This window comes from Sesamum indicum, linkage group LG3 (genome assembly GCF_026168435.1).
Source record: "Sesamum indicum cultivar Baizhima isolate 11 linkage group LG3, ASM2616843v1, whole genome shotgun sequence".
NCBI lineage: Eukaryota > Viridiplantae > Streptophyta > Magnoliopsida > Lamiales > Pedaliaceae > Sesamum > Sesamum indicum.
Window position 1 is genome coordinate 17,359,082 of NC_142659.1, and position 22,979 is coordinate 17,382,060.

The 22,979-nt window shown below is 37.0% G+C and overlaps 4 protein-coding genes and 1 long non-coding RNA gene across 5 annotated transcripts; 3 read left to right on the forward strand and 2 right to left on the reverse strand.

Annotated features, from left to right (window-relative positions):
• The first annotated feature begins 63 nt into the window (after positions 1-63).
• DWF5 (Ergosterol biosynthesis ERG4/ERG24 family) lies at positions 64-5,187 on the forward strand. Its single transcript, XM_011074464.3, has 13 exons — positions 64-307; positions 598-820; positions 989-1,044; positions 1,391-1,493; positions 1,589-1,654; positions 1,791-1,904; positions 2,278-2,404; positions 2,525-2,625; positions 3,580-3,705; positions 3,851-3,915; positions 4,229-4,310; positions 4,419-4,501; positions 4,916-5,187. Exons 1-13 carry the CDS (start codon positions 213-215, stop codon positions 4,980-4,982), a joined length of 1,308 nt encoding a protein of 435 aa, XP_011072766.1. The 5' UTR covers positions 64-212; the 3' UTR covers positions 4,983-5,187.
• A 2,172-nt stretch (positions 5,188-7,359) lies between these two features.
• LOC105157927 (trihelix transcription factor ASIL2) lies at positions 7,360-8,862 on the reverse strand. Its single transcript, XM_011074463.3, has one exon. It carries the CDS (start codon positions 8,608-8,610, stop codon positions 7,555-7,557), a length of 1,056 nt encoding a protein of 351 aa, XP_011072765.1. The 5' UTR covers positions 8,611-8,862; the 3' UTR covers positions 7,360-7,554.
• A 126-nt stretch (positions 8,863-8,988) lies between these two features.
• LOC105157926 (7-dehydrocholesterol reductase-like protein) lies at positions 8,989-11,522 on the forward strand. Its single transcript, XM_011074462.3, has 3 exons — positions 8,989-9,146; positions 9,377-9,505; positions 11,007-11,522. Exons 2-3 carry the CDS (start codon positions 9,382-9,384, stop codon positions 11,267-11,269), a joined length of 387 nt encoding a protein of 128 aa, XP_011072764.1. The 5' UTR covers positions 8,989-9,146; positions 9,377-9,381; the 3' UTR covers positions 11,270-11,522.
• Positions 11,320-12,840, reverse strand: LOC148788755 (uncharacterized). The gene is made up of 2 exons (XR_016064721.1): positions 12,456-12,840; positions 11,320-12,327 (listed from the first exon to the last, which is right to left on the reverse strand). It is a non-coding gene; the product is annotated as an uncharacterized LOC148788755 (long non-coding RNA).
• Positions 12,841-15,738: 2,898 nt separating this feature from the next.
• Positions 15,739-22,447, forward strand: LOC105157931 (V-type proton ATPase catalytic subunit A). Its single transcript, XM_011074467.3, has 20 exons — positions 15,739-16,056; positions 16,813-16,939; positions 17,186-17,241; positions 17,347-17,403; positions 17,538-17,649; positions 17,757-17,794; positions 17,901-18,002; positions 18,105-18,161; positions 18,254-18,325; positions 18,466-18,567; positions 18,660-18,722; positions 18,801-18,933; positions 19,825-19,931; positions 20,449-20,643; positions 20,723-20,809; positions 20,930-21,034; positions 21,318-21,415; positions 21,498-21,576; positions 21,926-22,014; positions 22,122-22,447. The coding sequence occupies exons 1-20, from the start codon at positions 15,979-15,981 to the stop codon at positions 22,234-22,236; spliced, it is 1,872 nt and encodes a 623-aa protein (XP_011072769.1). The 5' UTR covers positions 15,739-15,978; the 3' UTR covers positions 22,237-22,447.
• The last annotated feature ends 532 nt before the right edge of the window (positions 22,448-22,979 follow it).

The following is a 22,979-nucleotide window of genomic DNA, read 5'->3' on the forward strand; positions in this document are numbered from 1 at the left end:
GAACCAAAGCCTCACGTGATGCTGACAATGGCATGTGAGACTGAAATATCTGATGGCCAATTTTCCACCCATCTATCATGCTTCTCTTAATTCCATCTAAATAAATAGGTGGTCTTGTGAAACAACTGGCATTTGGATTCTTGAATTGCTTGCAGTCTTCTTTAGCTTGACTTACTCTCACAGTGAAGTCGAAGAAGAAGAAGAAGAGAAACATGGGATCCGAGTCGAAGATGGTGCACTCACCCATGGTCACCTACGCCTCTATGCTGTCCCTCCTCGCTCTCTGCCCTCCCTTTGTTATTCTCCTGTGAGTTTCTTGATCCGCTTTTCCTCCATTCTTCTCCATATCTCCATTCAGGATCCAACTACTGGCCCCTGCTGGCGCTGGAATCACTTGAATGGTTTCAGATTAGTGACATATTTATGCAATCGGATTTACCGCCTTGATTTGTACGGTTCATATTAAAACTTGAACTGAACCATAATTGCCCATGACTTATTTCGAAACAAGATGCATGATAGTTTCTTCCGCCCTCATTTCCCCTGTTTGATATTATGGTTGTCTTTATCTGATGAATCTACAAAAACTGCCTCCAGATGGTATACTATGGTACATGCCGAGGGGTCTGTATTGCAAACATGGGACTACCTGAGGCAGCATGGACTGCAGGGATTCATCAGTATTTGGCCAATACCCACTGCCACTGCATGGAAGATCATTGCTTGTTATGCAGCATTTGAGGCTGCACTTCAGCTCTTGCTCCCCGGGAAAAGGGTTGAGGGGCCGATATCTCCTGCTGGAAATAAGCCCGTCTACAAGGTAGTATCTCTAGAAATGCACTTTGGAAGCATTACAAATGACTAGGCAATCACTAATTTTGATATCTTTTATCCTGCAAGATTAAATCAATATAGGAATAATGAATGTTGATTTCTTTTTTCGCTCCAATTTAAGTCTCATGGACTTCTCACCATCTGCTTATTGCAGGCTAATGGCGTTTTAGCATATGCAGTAACAATGGTTACATATGTTGGCCTCTGGTGGTAAGAATTGTCTTCAAGAAACTTTAGCAATTGGCATAGTTCAGTCTTAAGAACTTTCTTAATTGCTTAATAGATATTGGCATTGAGGTGTAATTCTGTTGAAAATGTCAGATCTATATGATCCTTGATTATAAAATCATTTTCATAATTTGCTGATTGTAACTAATGTTTTAATCTGTTGAAATTTTTGAATGGCTAACTTAAATACTTTACTTATAATCTGCTTAGGGGATATGAGTAGTTCTCTTTCTCTGTATTTCTTCATTCACGTTTTCCTTTTTTTTTTGAGAGTTCATTCACCTTTTCCATGGTTGGTTTTTGAGTATGTCTTTGTCCTGTTCTGCAGGTTTGGAATTTTCAACCCCTCAATAGTTTATGACCACCTGGGGGAGATATTTTCAGCACTTATATTTGGGAGCCTTGCATTTTGTGTTTTATTGTACATCAAAGTAAGTTTTTATTGCATTATCCGTGTAAAGTCTAATTTTTTCTTGCTCGCAAGCATATATTTAATTTTCTGACATTCGATTTCCATCCGTTCAAGGGTCAAATTGCACCATCTTCAACTGATTCTGGCTCATCCGGAAATATAATCATTGACTTCTACTGGGTAAGAATTGCAGCTGCTTTTAGGTTATCCTCTACAAAATTAGCTGCTGCCTTATGGACGTTAGCATCAAAGAGAAAGTGAATTTTCTAGAATCCGAGATGGAATTATAGATTTAATGCTCTGCTCTTTTGGGCAGGGAATGGAGTTGTATCCTCGTATTGGCAAGGACTTTGATATCAAAGTTTTTACAAACTGCAGATTTGGGATGATGTCATGGGCTGTTCTTGCTGTGACCTATTGCATAAAGCAGGTAGATTACATTAAATGTTCTGATACTACAGTGTAAACAACCTTTAACTTGAGATTTTTCTTTAGTTTCTACTTTTATTGTCTCCCTCCTCCCTTGTCGTCAATTTTACACGGGAACAAAGTCCAGGAGGCCAATCTCCATCTAATCAGGCAGCAACTATTGCTTATTGTTGCCTACAATGGTTTACTGATGGATCACAACTTCCCGGGTTCTTGAGTTATTTTTTCTGACATTTCGTTGTCCTCAAACACAAGGACCATTTCGCAAAACTCGCTGTTGATCTGTGATTATATATCTTAACTTTGCTCTGCTTTTATTATCTGACATGTTGCAGTTTGCTTAGGATGGGTGTGCTATTTGCTTTCTTTTGCAGTATGAAACATATGGGAGGGTAGCTGATTCGATGCTGGTTAACACTATATTAATGTTGGTGTATGTCACAAAATTCTTTTGGTGGGAAGCTGGATATTGGAACACAATGGATATTGCTCATGATAGAGGTCTGCTTTCTTTTTGCGTTGTATGTATCCTGACTATAGTCCTGTGTTTTGCCCAATACACTGTGACTGTTATGAGTGGTTAATCTTTGGCATCACTGATAATTTCTTGATGCATTGCAGCTGGCTTTTACATATGTTGGGGATGCTTGGTCTGGGTCCCATCGGTGTATACTTCTCCTGGCATATACCTCGTCAATCACCCAGTGACTCTTGGAGTTCAGGTACCTCTAACACCTGTCATAAGGGAATCTGCAATGTGCATAAAACATGGTTTTATAGTGCTGAACAACATCTCCTCTGTCCTAGTTGATTTAAGGATAATATGGATCCACTTGGGATTCAAATTACTGATATCTTCAATTGCAGTTTACTAGCAGTTTTTTGTGATGATATCCATATTCACTCCCAAAGGAATATGATTGGATCTGAGTTCAAACTATATATGTAGTTGTGAATGGTTGACAGATTTTCAAATATTTGTTTCTGCCAGTAAGTCATTGGTTCAACCCAAGAGGGCTACAACAAACAAAACTTAGGAATTTTGCTAACCTTTTGCCATCTGGACAATTGTTTTGGATTTCTGTTAGGGTCCTAGGCAATCATTAAGGACTTATGCTATGGCCAAGAACATTGCAGTTTTGAGTCGTCTTACTTGTATAACATAACTTTACTCTGCCTTAGGTGCCCAGAAAAACAGCATTTCTTTGTGATCTTGCGCGCTTGTTTAGGACTTCTTCCGGACAACTATTGGAACAAGGAGTCATACTCGATGGCATTATACCTAAATTGCAAAATGTTGAAAACTATAACATTATTTAAATAAGTAGCAGTTTATTTTTCTTCCTTGTTTCTATTTTTAGAGTCATCAGAAAGTAATGTTGTCCATTGTCGCTCACTCCTTGTTTAAAAGACTGGAAAGCAGTACTAATTTCTGCAGAAATGGGTTCAGTTCTAACCAAAGCAAAAATTCTGTCACCATGAATGAGCAAAGCAGAACAGCATGCACTCAAAACAAAAAGGATTTTCCTATTACGCACAGTGATATTGATTTCATTGATTAATCTTTCCTAATAATTTTCTTCCCATAAAATGAAGTATACTCTATGTCATATCCTTTCTTGCTCAAAAAGTGAGTTTCATGTCTCTGACATTCCCTTGATTATCCTATTACACAGCTGGCTCTGTATATTCTTGTTGCCGGCATTCTCTGCGTATATATAAACTATGACTGTGACAGACAAAGGCAAGAATTTCGCAGGACAAATGGCAAATGTTTGGTTTGGGGGAAAGCACCATCCAAGGTACTAGTGAAAGCAGTAACTATCTGGGGAGACTATCAAGCTGGCCTGTTGCTCCTAATTTGGGACTTCACCATTACATTTCCTTTGGAATTCTCTTGCCTATTGTCAAAAGAGTAATTAACTTGTTAAATTTTTGTGTAAATAGATTGTTGCATCATACACAACAACTACGGGCGAGACGAAAACTAGCCTTTTGCTGACATCAGGATGGTAAGCTATGTCCCACTTGTATAAGCAGCCAATAACTGTAAAAGGCATAAATTGTCCTCCTATTACTGGTCCTTATCAACCACATTTTCTCTTGGCAAAGTCGAATATCTGTCTAATAAAGAGCCAGTCTAGAAATAAAAGAGCTGGGGTAGGTTACCCTGGACTTTACAAATTGGTTAGTCATGATAGTTTATCATCTGGGCACTGTATTTTATTGCAGCATTGGTTATATAGAACCATTGTCGAGCATGGCATGGTTGTAAAAGAAGCTGGATGGACTATCACATATATTTACTGTTTTTTGTTTGCACAGGTGGGGTTTAGCCCGTCACTTCCATTATGTGCCTGAGATACTAGGGGCCTTCTTCTGGACCCTACCAGCTCTGTTTAACCATGTAAGGCATTATAAGTTATAACCTTCTTGGGTCGCTCTTTCTTCCTAAAAAAGTGTGGAAATTTTTACTTTTTATCTTCTATTCAATTGTCTTCTATTTTACTGGCAGTTTCTACCTTACTTCTATGTGGTGTTCCTTACAATTCTTCTATTTGATCGAGCTAAAAGAGATGATGATCGTTGCAAATCAAAGTAAGCACATATAACCTTCATATTTTGTTAGCATGTTTCTGTGAGATTCTCTGATGTCAACAATTTAAAGATGAATTCCTTATCAGTTTGCTATGACACTTCACAACTTCTATAGTTCATTCGATGAAATTTGTTTTCTTCTCATGATTTTGCTTGTCAGTGCTCTCAAGCTTTGAGCAGGAGATTTCGTGGTTGAATATAAACTTAAGCCATGAGAGTAATATTTTGATGTTGACTGCATATAATTTCTTCTTTTTCTGTTAGCTCCGCTAAACGTAATACAAAGGCCACCCAAACTTCAATTAACGGTGGCAAGGATAAACTTTATATATCGAGCAAGATATGCTAGGCTTTGCCAATATTGTTGTAAATCTCCCATATGGAAAAACTGACCAAATAAATGCTGCTTGGCAGGTATGGCAAGTACTGGAAATTATATTGCGACAAGGTTCCTTACAGGATTGTACCGAGAATTTACTGAGAATCTGCAGTGGTTGAATCGCTGTGTTACCCTAAATCATTTACAAGACGATTTTATGACTTTTGAAGAGTGACAAATAAGACCAGTACTTTCAGTTTTATGACAAGGGGACCTGTAATGATCCAACCGCTGGGTGCTTGATTTTTTGTAGTATATTGTGATCGTAGTGGTTTATTTGGTAAAGGTGAGCATTTTTTATGTGCAATAGACTCTGGAGAAAACTGATTTAACTCCTCTCTATTACCCATTTACTGCCTGAATAGCCAAGGAGATTCATACAATATAAGCTCATCAACAGACACATGCCATTGAAAAGCTCAAATATCCAACATACTATAATCTTAGACAAAAATATTATTGCCAACAAGTTTGCAGTTTTGGCCAGAAAACATCTTTGTTGGATAAATAGCTGTTAGATTCATCTGGAATGGTAAGCTGACACAAACTAGTATACTAATTACGAACATGCTGCTGAAGCATCAAACTGCAGAGAGAATGAACATGATGTAGCTTGCTTGACTGTGTCCCTACTATGGACCATTTGGGACTTTGACTCCACGACTGATGTTAGGAGAGCATTAAAAGCACACATGATACGACACAATACTAGAGATTCCAAATTGAAGTGCAAAAAAATATGAGCATAAATCTCATCCCACCTGTATCAAAACAGGTTGCTTCTGTTATAACTTAGCCAGGTGAAATATTCTGTTTTCATGAGAGTCTCCATTGGTCATCCTTTCATTTTGAAAGCATACAAGTTGTTCCTAGCAATCTAATTAGAAGAGGGTAGTAAAAGAAGCTCCAAAAGCTGCTGAGATAAAATAAAGCAAATTCTGGCGTTCAATGATTAAATAGAATCACCTAAAGATAGAGGAGTACACACGCTCGACACGTGGAAACCTAGTTTCACTTTAATACATGCGAGGTTACCAAAAACCAATGATTAGAAACAACACCAGCATGAAATTCCGAAACAAACAAACAATTACTCATAAAAAATCAAAAAGTGAGTGCTTCCTACCAATGGTCACATAAGCTCACATTGATTCGAGTTGCATGTAAACAACAAATGACATCTCACCCTTGCACAAACAAATCTGGTTAACACCTGAAAAGGGCTGAAATCTAAATCAACAGAATGAGACATGAAAAATCATGAACCAGGAATGATGCATTGTTATCAAGCACCCAATAATTATTTGAAACAAAGAGCAGAAAAAATGAAACATTATGTAGAAGTACTACTCTATGTATCATACTCAATGACTAGTTGCATGTCAAGGACAACTGACAGTAGAATTAATAGGCCATAGTTCAGTAAGACGGAACAAAACAGTTGCAGGAAGAGTCAAAGAGGAAAATTTGGTACATGGACAGCACGCAGTGCAACCAAATATACATAAAAAATTGCTGATTATATCAGTACGACAGATAAAATCAACATAAAAATGAATATCATTTCCATATCTGGATAACCAAACAAAGTAACACATGCCACATATTAGAAAAATAAGACCAAATACTGATACAACTTTGGAGTATGATATTCAAAAAATAAATCTAGGCGAGGAATAATTGGAAAAGTCCTAGAGCAAGTGGCCATTCCAACAGCAAGCTAGAATTCCATCAAGGAAGTTTTTGCCACTGATAGCCAAAATACTAGGTAAAGGTCAGTCCTTTGAAGTAAGACCATTAGCCTTCTATCAGTAAATGACACTTAGTTTATGAAACCAACACAGAAGCAGTAATGCCAAGCACTGGCAGCCATAATTCCAACTTTCTTTCTCCCCTGCTAACATTGAAGTAACCAAAAAAATTAAAGTTACAGCAAAGTCATCTATGATGCTCATGCAGTAGAATAGAAGTCAATAGATAGACTTACAGCATTCTTCATGCCAAATACACTTAAAAACATCATAATCAAACAAATATAGTACCTTGTAGTTGACCTACTTCCAGCAGGAGATATTAGCCTTCACATGCAGCACAATTAGTGATAAACTAACAAACTTTGCTATGGGCTTCAGCCAAATGTTGACAGTTCCATGCAGATCATGATCTCATAGGCATTTCCATCTTTAAGTTACCAAAACTTTCAGCATGCACAAAACTCAGGAATAAGTTCCATGTGGTAGCCCTAACCAAAATATGGGAATTGCCATCTTGGTCATCTAAGTGACAAATCATTACTGTATTTAGCTTAGGTAGTCCTTCTCCATTGCAGTGAATGCTGATTACACATTCTTTATCAGCAAACTACAAATGGAACATTTATGGAACTCATCATCATCATCAATTCAGCCAGTAAAGTGCCCAAGGGAATAGCGCATTAAGTATCTCAAGTAAGCAACTTGACTATAGTTTATGCACAAGATTCAACCTAAACGCTACACTATATTACCAAACCAGTATTTTCAGGAACATTTCACAATGGTAATATTACATAGAAAGGAAATAACTTAACCTAACAAATGCAGATACCAATTTCTCCTCAACAATATGGGTCTCACTCAACCCATTAAACAACCAATTCTACATCTACAAATACAGCCTAGTTGTAGGTACATTCTCAATTACTACTATCGCTATTGTTATTATTATTGGCATCATTGTTATTGTTAATCCCATGGTGGTTATTGTTGTTCCCAGGCCTCCTACTCTTTAGCTGCGAAAGCTCCAGCTGTGTCTTCATGAAGTACTGCATCCTCTGCAACTCCAGCTCCTTGGCAAACTTCATCCTCTGCTTCTCCATCTCGACCAACTGCTGCAGCTTTGCAGTCTCCGCATGCTCATAGGCCTCTCCAAATTTCAGAATGGCCCGAGTCAGCTCCCTCATAGAATTCCCCCAGTTACTCTCCTTGTTGCTGCTTCCATTTCCTCCCTCACTTTTCTTATTTATCATACCATGCCTAGCAGCAGTAGCATTATTCAAGATTGGGGTTTGCCTCTGGATCCTCGGTCTCCTATAACTCTCAGGAGGCAAACCATCAGAAGATTCCAACGAATTTTCCGGTTCAGACTCATCATCTGAATCGACAAGAGGCCTTTTTCGATTTGGCTTCTGCTGAAACCTGTCCTGGGGTACAGTAGACGATCTAACCCCAACAGGAATCCCCATAGGGAGCCTGTGGTAGGCATTATTAGGATCGGCGGGGGAGGGAGTGGAGGAGTTAATTTTAGCGGTGGGGCCGATCAATTCATCGAGCTTGTCAAAAAAGCGCCACTTACTGGGAGCACCACCTGAGGCGATCTTGGCCTTCTCAATCTTGTACTTCTTCTTAACAGTATCAATCCGATTCTTGCACTGGATATCAGTTTTGGGGGTTTTAGTATAATCCTCTCGGCTGCTAACAATGTCAGCTACATCTTTCCAGTGTTTCTGCTTGAGATTACCGCGGCTGAGCTCCAAGTACCTTTCACCCCAAGCGTCGATGAGAACAGCAGTGGCGCCCTCGCTCCAGCAATCCTCACGGCCACCGCCGGAGCCGGGGGTTTTGTGGTGCTGAATGGGGAGAGCTAAGGTAAGGCAGTTGGAAGAAGGAGGTGGGGCGGCGGCGACGGTGACGGTGATCCTGCCATTGGGAGTAGGGGAAGGGTGGGACTGGATTTCATCATCGTCTTCCATGTTAGATCTGGATCTGGAGGGGGAATCAGGGTATGGTTAGGTTGACCGGCGGAAGGGTTGGGGTTTTGAAGTAGGATGGAAAGGAATGGAGGAAGAATGGGGGGGGGGGGGGGGACGACGCCGTATGAGGAGAGGAGGGGATAGAAAACAAAGGTAGGGATTTATTTATGTGTTGACGGAAGATACCGATACGGAGAGGAAGTCGGCAGCGGGCGGCGAGTGTGAGTGTGTGGGTGCGGGTGCGACCCCCCCCCCCCCCCCCCCCCCAAATTTTTCCTTTTCTTTCTTTCTTTCTTAAAAGAAATTATTAGACCCAGAAACTATTTTCTAATACATTATTATTATTATTGAGTTTGGGCCCCCAAAGCATAATTGAGTCAGAATTGAGGGACTTCAACTGAAAATCCATCCAATTCCATTCCATCCCCCTTTTTTATTTTCTCATACAAAACAAAGCCCTAATAATCCCATCTCCAACAACAATCGATCGCTTTTTCATTTGCAGGCCAGAAATTTTCTTCTTTCCTTCCTTCCAGGTATGTATGTATGTATGTATGTTCACAACTGCACCTCCCCCCTTCACTCACTTCTCACAACTACACCTCCTTATGCTATTGCTATTTTTGGATCTTCAATCCCTCAACAATTCACTCTTATCACGCTCGCAATCCCCATCTTCTAATAAATATTATTTTAATTCCCTCCAATTTATGTTCTTCATCTATTCATATCCATATCTATTGCCTCTACTCTATTCTTTACGCAGGAGAAATGTCTGCATATGATAACGTTGTCGGTGGGAAGCTGAAGCTTAAGGGCAAGGCTCTGGATGTTAAGGCTGGAGGGATGAAGAAAAAGAAGAAGCAAAAGAAGCAAATCACTCAGGCTGTAGAAAGTGAGTAACTAACTTCTTTTTCTTTTTTTTCACCCAAGGAGTGAGTCTGGGCGGAACTTCTGCTCTCCGGAGGAAATAGGCATTTCCGTTTTGTTGTAATTATTTAAATTATACTCTGAGTATCATTCTTATTAGTTATGGCAACAACTTGTTTGGACGGACAAAAATTAGGTGTTCTGCACTTATACTCATTCAACCCCTTTCTATTGTCTACTTGTACCTTGCATTTTTGTTTATGTCTTGGGGGATCCCCACCAGATTTCATAATGCCAGCCAAGTAGGTCATGGCTTACGTGAAAATTTGTGGAATTATCTTGCTTTTATTTATATGACTGGACACATTGTTGTAACTGTTACCTGCATATATTTTGGGCAAGGAGCAAGTAACTGTTATATGTTAGCAGTAAAATTGCTCTTGTGGGTGCCAGTGCTTGGGCGTATTTGCATGTGTGTGGATCCGGCTACAACTTTGTATGCATTGAGTATTTTGAAAGGAGTCGGGGGTTGAGTTGTTGCCCCATAGTGTTCTTTTTAGAGTGTCCAAGTGAAGATGATGATATAGGGACTGTTTGCAAAAACTTCTCCTTTTAGAGAAGTGATTTTTATAGGAGAATCAAAATTAATATTTATAAAAAAAGTGAAAAGCAGGTAGAAGCTAAATTAGATAGTGTTTGAAGAAAAATCACTTCTAAGATAAATTTAATTGATGAAAGAATGTTTTGTCCCTATGTGTTAAAAAGATACTATTTTTTTTCTTATTATTTCACTTCTTGTTTCTCAATAATAATTATTTTTCCACAAAAAATCATAAACTTTATCTCGACGTATTTCATATTTATGTTTTTAAAAATATTAAAAAGAATATGTTTAATTTAATAATGCTCCCAGTAATTAATATAATTATTCATTCATATACAATAATTAAACTTACATGATTGCAAAAAATAATTATTTTATTAATTAATCAAATAAGAATATGTGAATGAAATAATAAATTAGATGATATAGTGCATAAAATATAAAAAACTTAAAATATTAAATATATGAAAGTGTATATTTAATTATTGTTAAAATTTAAATTATTTGAAAACTCTGTCATCAACTTTAAATATGGAATTTTAAAAATAAATTAAAAACAGTAAAGCTGAACTAAGATTATTATAATAAGAGTAAAGTAGTCAAAAACAAAGCTGGATTTATTTACAAGAAAACCAAAGCAACTAAAAGGCCCCCATGATGCTTTTAGCTTTTGGTCTAAAAGCACTTTTCTCAGCCGTTTCAGAAGGAAGCAGGCATCCAAACACTTTAAAAGTGCTTTTAGGGAGCCAGAAACTGAAAAGCGCTTTTTTGAAGCGCTCACGAACACTCCCATAGTTGTGCTTCAGGAAGTGAAGATTTGAGGTGCCTTGTTTTTGCTGCATGCTTTTCGAATAGTTTCTCCTTTTCTTGGTTTCTTCTCATTTTTCTTATCTCTTCTTTACTTGTTCCTCATGCTATGTAGGTGAGAGTGCAGAGGTGGTAACGGATTTGAACAAGGAAGAGGCTGCTGATGCTAACAAACCCATTGGAGATGGGAGCTCCACCCATTGGGATGATCAGCTAACCCCAGCTGAGAGACGCTACATGGAACAAAGAGAGAAAATTGACTCTCATAAGCTGGCAAAGACCTCTAATAAATCGCACCGTGACCGTATTCAGGATTTCAATCAGTATCTTGCAAATATGAGTGAGCATTATGACATTCCTAAAGTTGGCCCAGGCTAAAATGATTGAGTTCAGACCGCTGAAGCGTCCTACTTCTTTCCCTTTTCCTATTTGATGCCACTTCCAGAGTTCTTCTGCTGATTTTCCATTACTCTGATCTGATGTTTTCTCTTACAAATTAATTTTTCTGCTGTAAACTTGTTCATATGTCGTTCTCTTGTATAACTGTCGAGGTTGATGAACCTGCATGTCCCATATATTGTACGAAGTTTGACTTGATTTTCTTTTGACAGTGCTATGAGTTCTCTTGAAATCAATGGTATAACATTCTGTTCAAAACTCCATTGGGAAACCATCACCTATTGGTATTTGCACAAAAGATATCTTTTTGAACTTTCACCTGGTGAAATTACGCAACTCATGAATCAGTTTTCAGCCTTTTGGCATTGAAATCTTGCAGTGTCTGCTATAATCCCCCCACTAAGGATACCTCCAACCCCCAAATCTATTGTGCTCCCTATTACCAGCAATGCTGTGGTTAATTCTAGGGAGTCATCGCGCTTACTGCCCTTGTACACAATGATGCCTTATTGTTTAGATGCTCGATGCGTGAATCTTTAAGTGCTGCACAAGGAACACAAATGACAGCATTTGGGGATTGACAAGGTAGGTATAGACATATTTTCTTCACCATATCAGTAAGCCTCTACCGAAAGTAATGCGTAGAACATCAAATAATAATGATTGGAAGCCATCAACTTCCAATTACATTTGAGGATGGTGTTACAGTTGGAGACCATTTTCTTGTGGAGCATTTTCCCACTCAAGGTTCAATAGGAAAGGGCTTTCTAGATATGAGGGCATCTAGCTATTTAAGGTTATTGTTCACTAAACTACACAGTAAGAATACAACACCATAAATTGTCTTCACAATATGGGATTAGAAATTGTAGCGCTCATACAAATTATTCACTAGCACTAATAGAACAGAAGAAGATGCAAATAAATGAAGTTCACCTTAAGAGTGCCTGACTAATGACTGTTCTCCCACAACCAAATGCACCAGGAATGGCATAAGTACCACCAAGCACGGAGGGGAATAGAGCATCAAGTACACGCTGAATGGAAGACAACAAAGATATTATGCAACAGTCTAGAGCTCATGTTTCTTTTTCTTGTTTTTGTGTGTGTGTTGGGGGAGGGGTTGTTCCCACATTAATGACAAAAAACCTTCATAAAAAGTCACCTGTCCAGTCAAAAGAGGAATATCAACGCCAAACTTTGAAGAAACAGGGTTAGGTGTACGCACGGGCCAATTATGAAGATAAGCAGGCAAAGCAAACTAAGTTTTTAGCTCCGTCCACAACAAATATCAATTAGCACCCACATTCCAGAGTATCCATGATTAGAAAGACATATTTGGAGCATGGTAAATTGTTTTTCGACACCTTGAAACTCAAGCTCGAGGACAGTGTTCTGCAAAAGGTCAGACAATCCAATGCAACAAAACTTTGATTTTACATTAAAAATTATTGGAGGGGTAAAATATAGCAGATGCTCTATTGGCATGATACAAACCTTCAATGAGAATTGGCGTGCGGGACCAACATAGGTTACATACCTCGGGAGGAAGTGCGACATTGGAGATGTGCAATGACCATGTCTTCTATTTGCTTATCCTATTTATCTTTCCATTCTTGACCGTCTTTATATTTTGCTAATGGGTGATATAGCAACTTAAACTTGAAAATGAGCACATTACCCCCTATGAAAAAAAATATATCAATTTACCATCTCTGTATTTTTTAAAATGAAACAATTTACCTCCTTATACAAAGAGGTGAATTGCTTCATTTTAAAAATTATAAGGAGGTAAATTGTTGTATTTTTAAAAAATACAGGGAGGTAAATCGTTATTTGTTTTTTCATAAGGAGGTAATTTGTTAATTTGCTATATCACAAGGGGGTTGCTTGCATTTTCTACTTTTGCTGACTATTGAATCTAGCTAAATTCATTGAGTAGCCACCTGACTCAATTGGTTGTTGGAATTACCATTCGCATGTGCCATTTGGTACTTTATTTTTTTTTTTTATACTATTTAGTAGTTTGACAGAAATAATGTAGTATGTATTTTACTAATTTGAATTTAGCTAAATTTTCTGAGTAGCCACCTGACTCAATCACACTTGAGCGTCTGCACTCTACCTTTTGTTAGTTTTTAACGGAATGGGAATTTTGTACTAAATTTTTTAAAATATTGGGAGATTTTTAGACAATTTCTACAATATAGGGGGACTTTTAGCTATTTCAAAAAAATACAAGGTGTAAAATAAAATTTATCCTAAATTTTACTGACAGGTGGATTTATATGTTAGATAAAAATAAATATAAGGAATATTGAGTATAATTTTTCAAATCACAGAAAATCAATATATAATTACACAAAACATTAAATATGAAAAAAGAAAAAGAAATCTACATATACTCGCATCATATTTTCAACTAATTCTGAAAAGAAGATCCATCATGCTTCAACAATACTGAGATTTTCACAAAAAAAAAAGGGACAAAATGCATATAACCCCCCTGTGTTTTAGAAAGTATGCAAAAATACCTTCCTATTTTTAGAATAGGCTAAAACCCCCCTCCTGTTTTGTTTTAGTCAGCAAAAAATCCTCATTCTGTTAGCAACGAACGGGAAGTGGAGGAGACGCACGTCTACTGCGTTTGGTAGTCATTTTCTGCGATTTAGGTTCATATTTGATGATATTTTGGACTAAAATACCCCTCTATGGATCTATATAACATACAAACGGCTTTTTGGCTTGTTTTGCGTGTTCATTTTGTAATTTCTCACCTTAAAAAATAAATTAAATTCTGTCATATTAAATTTAAAATGAAATATTAAATTATATTATATTTAAATTCAAATAATTTTATAATTGTTAATTATTAAATCTAACTATTATTTTTATTTAATTAAAATATATATTTAATTACAATAAATATTATTATAATTATTATTAATCAGCCAAAATATTTAAATATTATAATTATTTGAAATATTATTAATTAACTAAAATATATTTTAATTAATATAATTAAAATTAATTAAAAAATAAAAAAAAAGGAAAAACTGCGATTTTTGCCTCTTTTTCGCAGGAAACTTATTTCGGAAACTTAGAAATAAGTTTCTGGCGCCGTCTGGACGCATTTTCGATGGCCAATGGTACCATTAGAATCTTCTCTTCAAGACGAACATTTTCATACATTCAATTTGAGTTTTCGTCAATCATAGAGAGTGGGCTCAAGTCACGACCTCCAAACATGTATGCCATCAATTCGTCTCCGTCCGGTCGAATCTCGCTCTCAAACCACCATCATCAGACTCGTCTCTTAAAGACCATTCTAACGAGATCGGTCTCACTCAATTTTATAAAAAAAATTGCGAAGATATGACGATTTTAATAATTTTAGCCACCGACGACGAGAATTGGGTGGACGCCGGGGGTGTGGGGTTGGGGTTGGGGGGTCTATGGGGGTAGCGTGGGTAGTTAGTTCTTTTAGGTATATAATAATAATATATTTTTAAAATTTTAAATTATTTATATATAATATAAGTTAAATAATTTGTTGAATCTAAATCTTTTATTTGTTTTTAAATCTAACGGTTGAGATTAATTGATTAGATCTAACGATCAGTATTTGATTAGAAAAGATCCAATGGACATTAATATAAGAAATAATATATAATAAGTAAGGGTATAATGGTCATGTTCAAAAAATTAACACTGTTAGTTGAATTTAACGGAGAGGGGTGATTGAGTTGAGTTTTACAAAACACATGGGCTTTTAGCCTATTCCCATAACAAGAGAGTTTATTTTGCAAATTTTTTAAGACACATGCATTATGTTTGGTATTATTTTTGGAGTGTTTTATTTTGTGTTTTAGAGATAGAAAAATAGAGATAAATAAGTGTGTGTTGGAGATAGAGTGGATGTTTGAATTTATTTTTAGAGGTAATTTAAGATAATTCAAAATAAGTGGTGTATATTTGTTGTTGGGATTTGGGAAACAAAAATTACTGTTCATCGTCAAATCATGTATCTTTTATATATTTTTTATGTATAAATATGTATATATATCTATTAGATATAGAAAGTTCAAAAATAAAAAACACACAATCAAAGTATGAAAACAAAGAGACAAATATTAATTATGTTTTATTTTATCACAGAAATTATTCGAAAATGAAACCAAACATAATGAGGGGGTTTTATACTTTTTGTTTGAGATTTCCCAAAAATAAACCAAAATTTGAACTGAAGCAAATTTTGTAATAAGTCAAATCACTCTAAATATATATAAGAAAAAGGTAATAAAATACAATCTGGAACAGGCAAGACAAGAGGGTCTGGACTGGCATGGCAGAAGGTGATTGGTAGGGTGCAAAAAGTCAAAAGAGTTGCAAATGTAGAGGATCCTTATCTCCATATTGCCAAGTTTTTTACAAAGGCGCCCTTCCATCAATCAGTAACCAGCTCAAGCTGCAACTACCTACATCAATCTCCTCACGTTCTCTTCTTCTCTTCTCATCCTCTCTCTCTCTCTCTCTCTCTCTCTCTCTCAGACGCTGACAAAAATCTGTCTCAGTACGAGATCTGATTAAAACCCAACAGAGGTTTCTTCACCGATCCGATCTTGTTTATTGAGATCGACTTCAGTCTCTAATTAATTTTGCCCACTCGATCCGTTTAATCTCGAAACATGCCATCTGTGTACGGAGGTCCATTGACAACCTTCGAGGATGCCGAAAAGGAGAGCGAGTATGGATACGTTCGCAAGGTGATTTATGCTTCCCCGCCTCCTTCATTTTTATCCAATTTTTTGCTTATCACTACCTACGCTTTTTACAATTTTGGTATCTGCTACGAGTTAGTTCAGATGTCTTTTTCCCTTGATTATTTTCCTGGATTTCATTTCATGCCTCGAGACATTTTCTTGTTACTTAATGGTGCAAGTGCTCAGTGTTTGAAAGCCAAAATTGCTGCCATATGTGGTCCATCTGTGGTTTCTCTTGATCCATCCGAGATATAGCCACTGAGCTGCTATCTTCTTATGATCTTTTGAGATCTCAGAGTATTGACATTTGATTATGTTTTTTCCCCATTAGTTGTCTTGGACTTTTCCATCTTGGATCCTATACTTCTTTGTCCAACTTGGCAACACTATCGGTTTTCCTGTATCCGTGTGAAATTGCTAACTCTGTCGCATGGTTGCCCTCGATACCTGGTGCATTACTTACTAATTTTTGCCTTTTCTTTTTGTTGATGATATCATTTCATCTGACGTGCCATTGTATCACTTGAGAAGCCTGAGCTTGGTTATCAGGTCCCACTTGATGATTTGTTTGGGAAAAAAGGAATGAATTGATTCTTGATATAGACCCTCAGGCATCCATTGCATCAAAGTGTGGAAAAACATGGAGATGCATTTCCTGTTAGCATAGACAAGTTGCATGCTATTTAATAGCTGTGAGTACTTTTATTGAAAGAGCATCAACATTTCTTACATAATTACATATATTTTGTCTTCCTACAGGTGTCCGGACCAGTGGTTGTTGCTGATGGAATGGCTGGAGCTGCTATGTATGAGTTAGTTCGTGTTGGACACGACAACCTTATTGGGGAAATTATTAGGTTGGAAGGAGATTCTGCCACTATTCAGGGTCAGTTTTTCTGAAATCCTTCCAACTCTCTTAGTTTCAGCTCAACTCTCCTGTCATACAATATGTCTTCCCTGACTGGAAGTAGCATACTAGCATTTCGCCACGCCGCCATCTCCTCGTTTTGCAAGCTACCTCAAACTGTAAAGGGATATCCCTTTTAGTTTGTATTTATACTCAGTTTCTATAATTCAAAATAACACGTCAAATGGGTGTTGATTAGAAGGATCCTTTTGTGTTTTATTGCAGTGTATGAGGAAACTGCTGGGCTGATGGTGAATGATCCTGTTCTTCGAACACACAAGGTAATCATGTTCTATCTTGAACTTTTAATATTTGATTTATGCCGATTACTTTTCCTATGGACTGAAAAATGATGTGCCCCATACTGAATTGCCTATTTTTTACAGCCTTTATCAGTTGAATTGGGTCCTGGAATATTGGGAAATATATTTGATGGTATTCAGGTTTGTAATTTCTGCTGCTTTGAATTTTTCATATTTTAATTGGATAATGAATGGGTATTGTTTTCTAGCTTGCAGTCTGTAATGTTTCCTAATTGTGGTTCTTGTTTTTCTTTTGGGTTAAATACTAAATGCAGAGGCCTCTGAAAACAATTGCAATAAAATCTGGTGATGTATACATTCCTCGTGGTGTATCTGTCCCGGCACTTGACAAAGATACTCTCTGGGAGTTTCAGCCAAAGAAAATAGGTGTCTGAAACCTTTCCATTTATGCCATGGTGCTAACTTAAATGTACTCATTTAAAGTAGATGTGTTCCTCAGTTCCTTGTTAATTCAGTATAATTTTAAATGGCAGGAGAGGGAGATCTTTTGACAGGTGGTGACTTGTATGCGGTAAGTTTGATATATAATCCAGTCTGGAAATTTCAAGTCTCGTGATCAATTCTACTACTGAGTTCATACGCAAAACTTAGTTTTTGTCCATCAATTCTCTGTGCAGACTGTTTTTGAGAACAGTTTAATGCAACATCATGTTGCACTTCCTCCTGATGCTATGGGTAAGGTAACTTATGTTGCCCCCGCAGGCCAATACTCGTTGAAGGTTTGTATCATGCCAACAGAGCATCTGCTGTGTTTTACCCCTCCAATAATTTTTAATGTAAAATCAAAGTTTACTTGCATTTAATTGTCTGACCTTTTGCAGGACACTGTCCTTGAGCTTGAGTTTCAAGGTGTCAAAAAACAATTTACCATGCTCCAGGTTTGTCTTTCTAATCATGAATACTTTGGAATGTGGGTGCTACTTGATATTTGGAGCCAAAAACTTAGATTCCTTTGCCTGCTTATCTTCAGAATTGGCCCGTGCGTACACCTAGGCCTGTTGCTTCAAAGCTTGCTGCTGATACTCCTCTTTTGACCGGACAGGTGACATTTTATGAAGGTTTTTTGTTGTTACTGTGGGAGCACCCCCCCCCCCCCCACCCCCCCCACACACACAAAAACAAGAAAAGAAAAAAACATAATCTCTAGAGTGTTGCATAATCTCTTTGTTGTCTTCCATTCAGCGTGTACTTGATGCTCTATTCCCCTCCGTGCTTGGTGGTACTTGTGCCATTCCTGGTGCATTTGGTTGTGGGAAAACAGTCATTAGTCAGGCGCTCTCCAAGGTGAACTTCATTAATTTGCGACAGCTTCTGCTCTATCAGTGCTAGTGAATAATTTGTATCAGCTTTACAATTTCTAACTAATGTAAATGCAGTATTCCAACTCCGACACTGTTGTTTATGTTGGTTGTGGAGAAAGAGGAAATGAAATGGCAGAGGTACAAGGTTTGCTTGCTTGTTTGTTTGATAAGCATTTGTGACATCTTCAAAGTGTCTGATGAAGAGATTAACTGCAGGTGCTTATGGATTTCCCTCAATTGACAATGACGCTGCCTGACGGCCGGGAGGAGTCTGTCATGAAGCGTACTACACTTGTTGCTAACACCTCAAATATGCCAGTGGCTGCTAGAGAGGCTTCAATTTACACGGGTAAGTGAGGTTTACCATTGAGTTTTTATTTGTAATTAATTTATCCTTCCCAGGTGCTTTAGTCACATTAGGATGGAAGAGAGAAAAATAGATTGTAATTGTTACGCACATGAGGCTTGCTGGATTTCTAGAGTCATGCATAGAATATTTGATGTTAAATGGTACCGTCTTTCTAGTTTTTTGCAATTAAATTCTTCGTTAAGGAAAAGATAAAAGATTTGACGCACATGACCACAGCAAAATAATCAAAAGTAATACTATTTTCCATTTTATTGACCCCACCACGTTTTTTAATTTCTTGAATCATATGTTGCTTAACTGATTGTTGACTACTCTATCTCAAAATTGGTGCCACTAGCTGTTTTCCACTTGGATATTTTGGTTTTCGATGCTGAAGTGTAATTACTAATTTGTTTTTCATTTTTAGCACATGAAGTATCATTTTCTATAGTCGATGTATACTGGTGCACCAAGAGTACTGTAGCATGTCGGTATACTGTGTCGCCTATGGCTGTTGGGACTGCGGGGCCACTTCATTTTTTTCGTTTACTTTTTTCGCTCTGTTTATTGAGACTTACATGTATTGGTCGCTTGACTTACTTTCTAGTTTATTCATGCTAGTTATTGTAATATATTTCTTCATTCATGGTTCTAACGAAATAGTAGTTATACATTACAATGAATCTTGACCATACTTGAGTTCTTCAGTTTCTGGAGGGACTGACCATGAAATGTTTAGCTGAATGAACTTATTGGGATTTTTGAAGGATTATCCTCTGAATGAGTCAAGTCTATCTCTAAATTTCCATGTTTCTTTGGTCTGGGAAATGGAAGTGGGTGGTTATTTTCGGCCTTAGCTAATGATTCTTAATCTTGGCTGTGGATGTTCAGGAATTACGATAGCTGAATATTTCAGAGATATGGGCTACAATGTCAGTATGATGGCAGATTCAACGTCTCGTTGGGCAGAGGCATTGCGTGAAATTTCTGGTCGATTGGTATGTATCTTAGGATTGCTTTTGTATTGAATAGTTAGCTACTTTGTGCCTTAGTTATTGTTAGTGGGCTGTGCTTGTATTTATCCTTTTGTGCTTCAGATTATCATCCTGAGCATTGATACTTTGTCGTTGCTCTGACAAATGTGCCTGACTAATGAGCATTTCTGAGTGTTAGTCCTCCCGAGTTTATGAGGATTGGAACAACATTCAATATTTTAGATATCTATACAGAAAAGAAACAATGACAGAACACAGCTGTAACAACTGTTATCCATATTTGTTGAGCATGTAATAAACTATTGCCTTTTGGTACAAGTGTTATTCAAGTTGAATAATCATAATTACCGCTTTTCTTTCAATCATGCAGAGATTGCATCTTTCCTTTTTTATAAAATCATGTTCCACGTTTATTGCTATTCAAGTCCTTTGCCCATCTCATCGCCCTGGTATTGTTTGCTTATTATGAAACTGAACTTGTTTTTCCATGATTTTGAGAAGCACTGTTTTTTCCCTGCAGGCTGAGATGCCTGCAGACAGTGGATACCCTGCTTATTTGGCAGCACGTTTGGCATCCTTCTATGAGCGTGCTGGGAAAGTTAAATGTCTCGGTGGACCGGAAAGAACTGGGAGTGTCACCATTGTTGGTGCAGTTTCTCCACCTGGAGGAGATTTCTCTGATCCTGTTACATCTGCTACACTCAGCATTGTTCAGGTAAAGTTCAGAGTGTTAACATCTTGGAAATTCATCTTCTATTCACTATGCTATACTCTACCTTATCGCCATGTTTCAGGTTTTCTGGGGTCTGGACAAAAAACTGGCTCAGAGGAAACATTTTCCTTCCGTGAACTGGCTCATTTCTTACTCGAAGTATTCAGGGGTATGTTTAATTCCATATATTACTGTAGAGCTTTTTTTCCTTTTAGTTTGATGTAGAGATTCGTGTCTAATGCTTTGATTCTGCATGCATGTGACATGCTGAAACTTGTTCTTTTCTCAGGCACTGGAATCCTTCTACGAGAAGTTTGATCCAGATTTTATCGACATCAGGACAAAAGCTCGTGAAGTGCTGCAGAGGGAAGATGATTTGAATGAAATTGTGCAGGTAATATTTATTTTTGTTTTGAATGGCCTTATCCGTCCTTTTGTGGTGAAGTGGGACAAAGAGAGCCACTAGTGGGGTACTGATCCTAATCGCTCATTGACGATGCAAGTGTAATCAGTCAATAAAGCATAGCTTGTGTCTGTACTGTGAAAATATTGTTTGAGACTGAAGCTCGCCCACCCCCAAAATCAACCAAAAAAACTGGAAGATTATACATGTAACTCTTCCCATGTGTGTACTGTTTTGTGTCTGGACTTTAAACTAGTTATTTTGATTCTTGCAGCTAGTCGGAAAAGATGCTCTGGCCGAAACAGATAAAATTACTCTGGAAACTGCGAAGCTCTTGAGGGAGGACTATCTTGCTCAGAATGCTTTTACTCCGTAAGTGCTTGCTAACTTTTAATTCTCCATCCATACAATTGAATGAATTGTAAGATTTATGTGCGGGTTTCTTTGTCCACAGGTATGATAAATATTGCCCATTCTACAAGTCTGTTTGGATGATGCGCAACATTATTCATTTCTACAATTTGGCTAACCAGGTAAAGTAGTCGGAAGATTTCTTTTCGTAAACTTGTTGTGTTCTTATGTTGTAAAAATTGGAGCAAAAATATGTAATTACTTAATGTGTCCGAGTTAAACTGTCTTAATTTTGTCTTCATAAAATGTAGAAAAAGTTTGCCAAATTTTTTTCCACGGGTCCGTATGATGTACTTCCTGGCCAACTTTTGTGATGCAGAGAATTGTGGGTGTTAGAGTAGTTTAGATATCCTTATCTTTCTTTCGTATGTGATCTTATGCAATCACTGTGCACTAGACCTTGGGTGAAATTGCATGTCCGTCAAATGCCCAAGTAGAATATGTTGGTTTAATATGTGATATTGTTTGCAGGCGGTGGAGCGAGGAGCTGGTATGGATGGTCAGAAGATAACCTACACCCTTATCAAGCATCGTCTGGGAGATTTGTTTTACCGTTTAGTGTAAGTGGAATCATGCTCATGGGCCTTAATTTTTATGCTTTCCTATTGAACTGGTGTATTGAGTTAGGTAATGGTAATTCTGATCTAGCTGCTCTTTAATAATGCAGTTCCCAGAAATTCGAGGATCCAGCAGAAGGAGAGAATGCACTGGTTGCTAAATTTAAGAAACTTTATGATGATTTGACTGCTGGTTTCCGCAATCTTGAGGACGAAACTCGATGATGGATGCATGCACTTGCCCGTCCATTTCCGCCCAATTTCTTTTTTGTTGGTATTAATAAATTTTGTAAAATTTGGCCAACATATGAATATATTTATTGGACAAAAACAAACGTATGTGGTACTATATGTAAATTTCAAGTCATATATGGTTATGTATAATTACACCAAATTTTGAGAGAATAGCGGTGTAATTATTTCTTTTACTTTTTCACCATACTGTTTTATTTACAAACTTGTGATTTATCTATTTTCTATATATCACATTGAATAATAATATGATTTTGAGTTCTTACTGAAAAGTTATATTAATAAACTAATTTCGTTTTAAGCTTACTGACTTAATATTTTTGAAATAAATCTTATTTTATTTCTTATAATCTTTTAGAACTATTGTTTTAATAAAATGAGGGTATGGAAGTATTAATTCTCGCGCACCACAAAACAAAATGTCTCTATTGGATATTGAGTTGGATTTGTGGACGAATGATCCATTATGTATTAATGTTTGGGGTGAAATTTGATATCTTTAGATTTGATGTTGGGATAAGGATTTATTTTTAATAAATTCTTTTTGTTATAGAATATGTAATTTCTAAATATATATTGGGATAATGATTCATTTAAGATAAATCATATATGAGATTGAGTTTGTAATTCTTTGGGATAACTAGATGTTGTGGCACGTCGTTCGTACGTGCATATAATAAGTGATTTTTTGTACATTATAATATATTATAAATAAG

What these genes read in the sequence shown, in the direction of transcription:
- DWF5 (XM_011074464.3), top strand. Translation starts at nt 213, where the DNA reads ATGGGATCCGAGTCGAAGATGGTGCACTCACCCATGGTCACCTACGCC. An exon ending in ACATATGTTGGCCTCTGGTG is followed by an intron (nt 1,045 to 1,390) that starts GTAAGAATTGTC and finishes CCTGTTCTGCAG; the next exon opens with GTTTGGAATTTTCAACCCCT. An exon ending in CTTTTGCTGACATCAGGATG is followed by an intron (nt 3,916 to 4,228) that starts GTAAGCTATGTC and finishes TTGTTTGCACAG; the next exon opens with GTGGGGTTTAGCCCGTCACT.
- LOC105157927 (XM_011074463.3), bottom strand. Translation starts at nt 8,610, where the DNA reads ATGGAAGACGATGATGAAATCCAGTCCCACCCTTCCCCTACTCCCAAT.
- LOC105157926 (XM_011074462.3), top strand. Translation starts at nt 9,382, where the DNA reads ATGTCTGCATATGATAACGTTGTCGGTGGGAAGCTGAAGCTTAAGGGC. An exon ending in AATCACTCAGGCTGTAGAAA is followed by an intron (nt 9,506 to 11,006) that starts GTGAGTAACTAA and finishes CATGCTATGTAG; the next exon opens with GTGAGAGTGCAGAGGTGGTA.
- LOC105157931 (XM_011074467.3), top strand. Translation starts at nt 15,979, where the DNA reads ATGCCATCTGTGTACGGAGGTCCATTGACAACCTTCGAGGATGCCGAA. An exon ending in CAGGCCAATACTCGTTGAAG is followed by an intron (nt 18,003 to 18,104) that starts GTTTGTATCATG and finishes GACCTTTTGCAG; the next exon opens with GACACTGTCCTTGAGCTTGA. An exon ending in AGAGGCTTCAATTTACACGG is followed by an intron (nt 18,934 to 19,824) that starts GTAAGTGAGGTT and finishes GTGGATGTTCAG; the next exon opens with GAATTACGATAGCTGAATAT.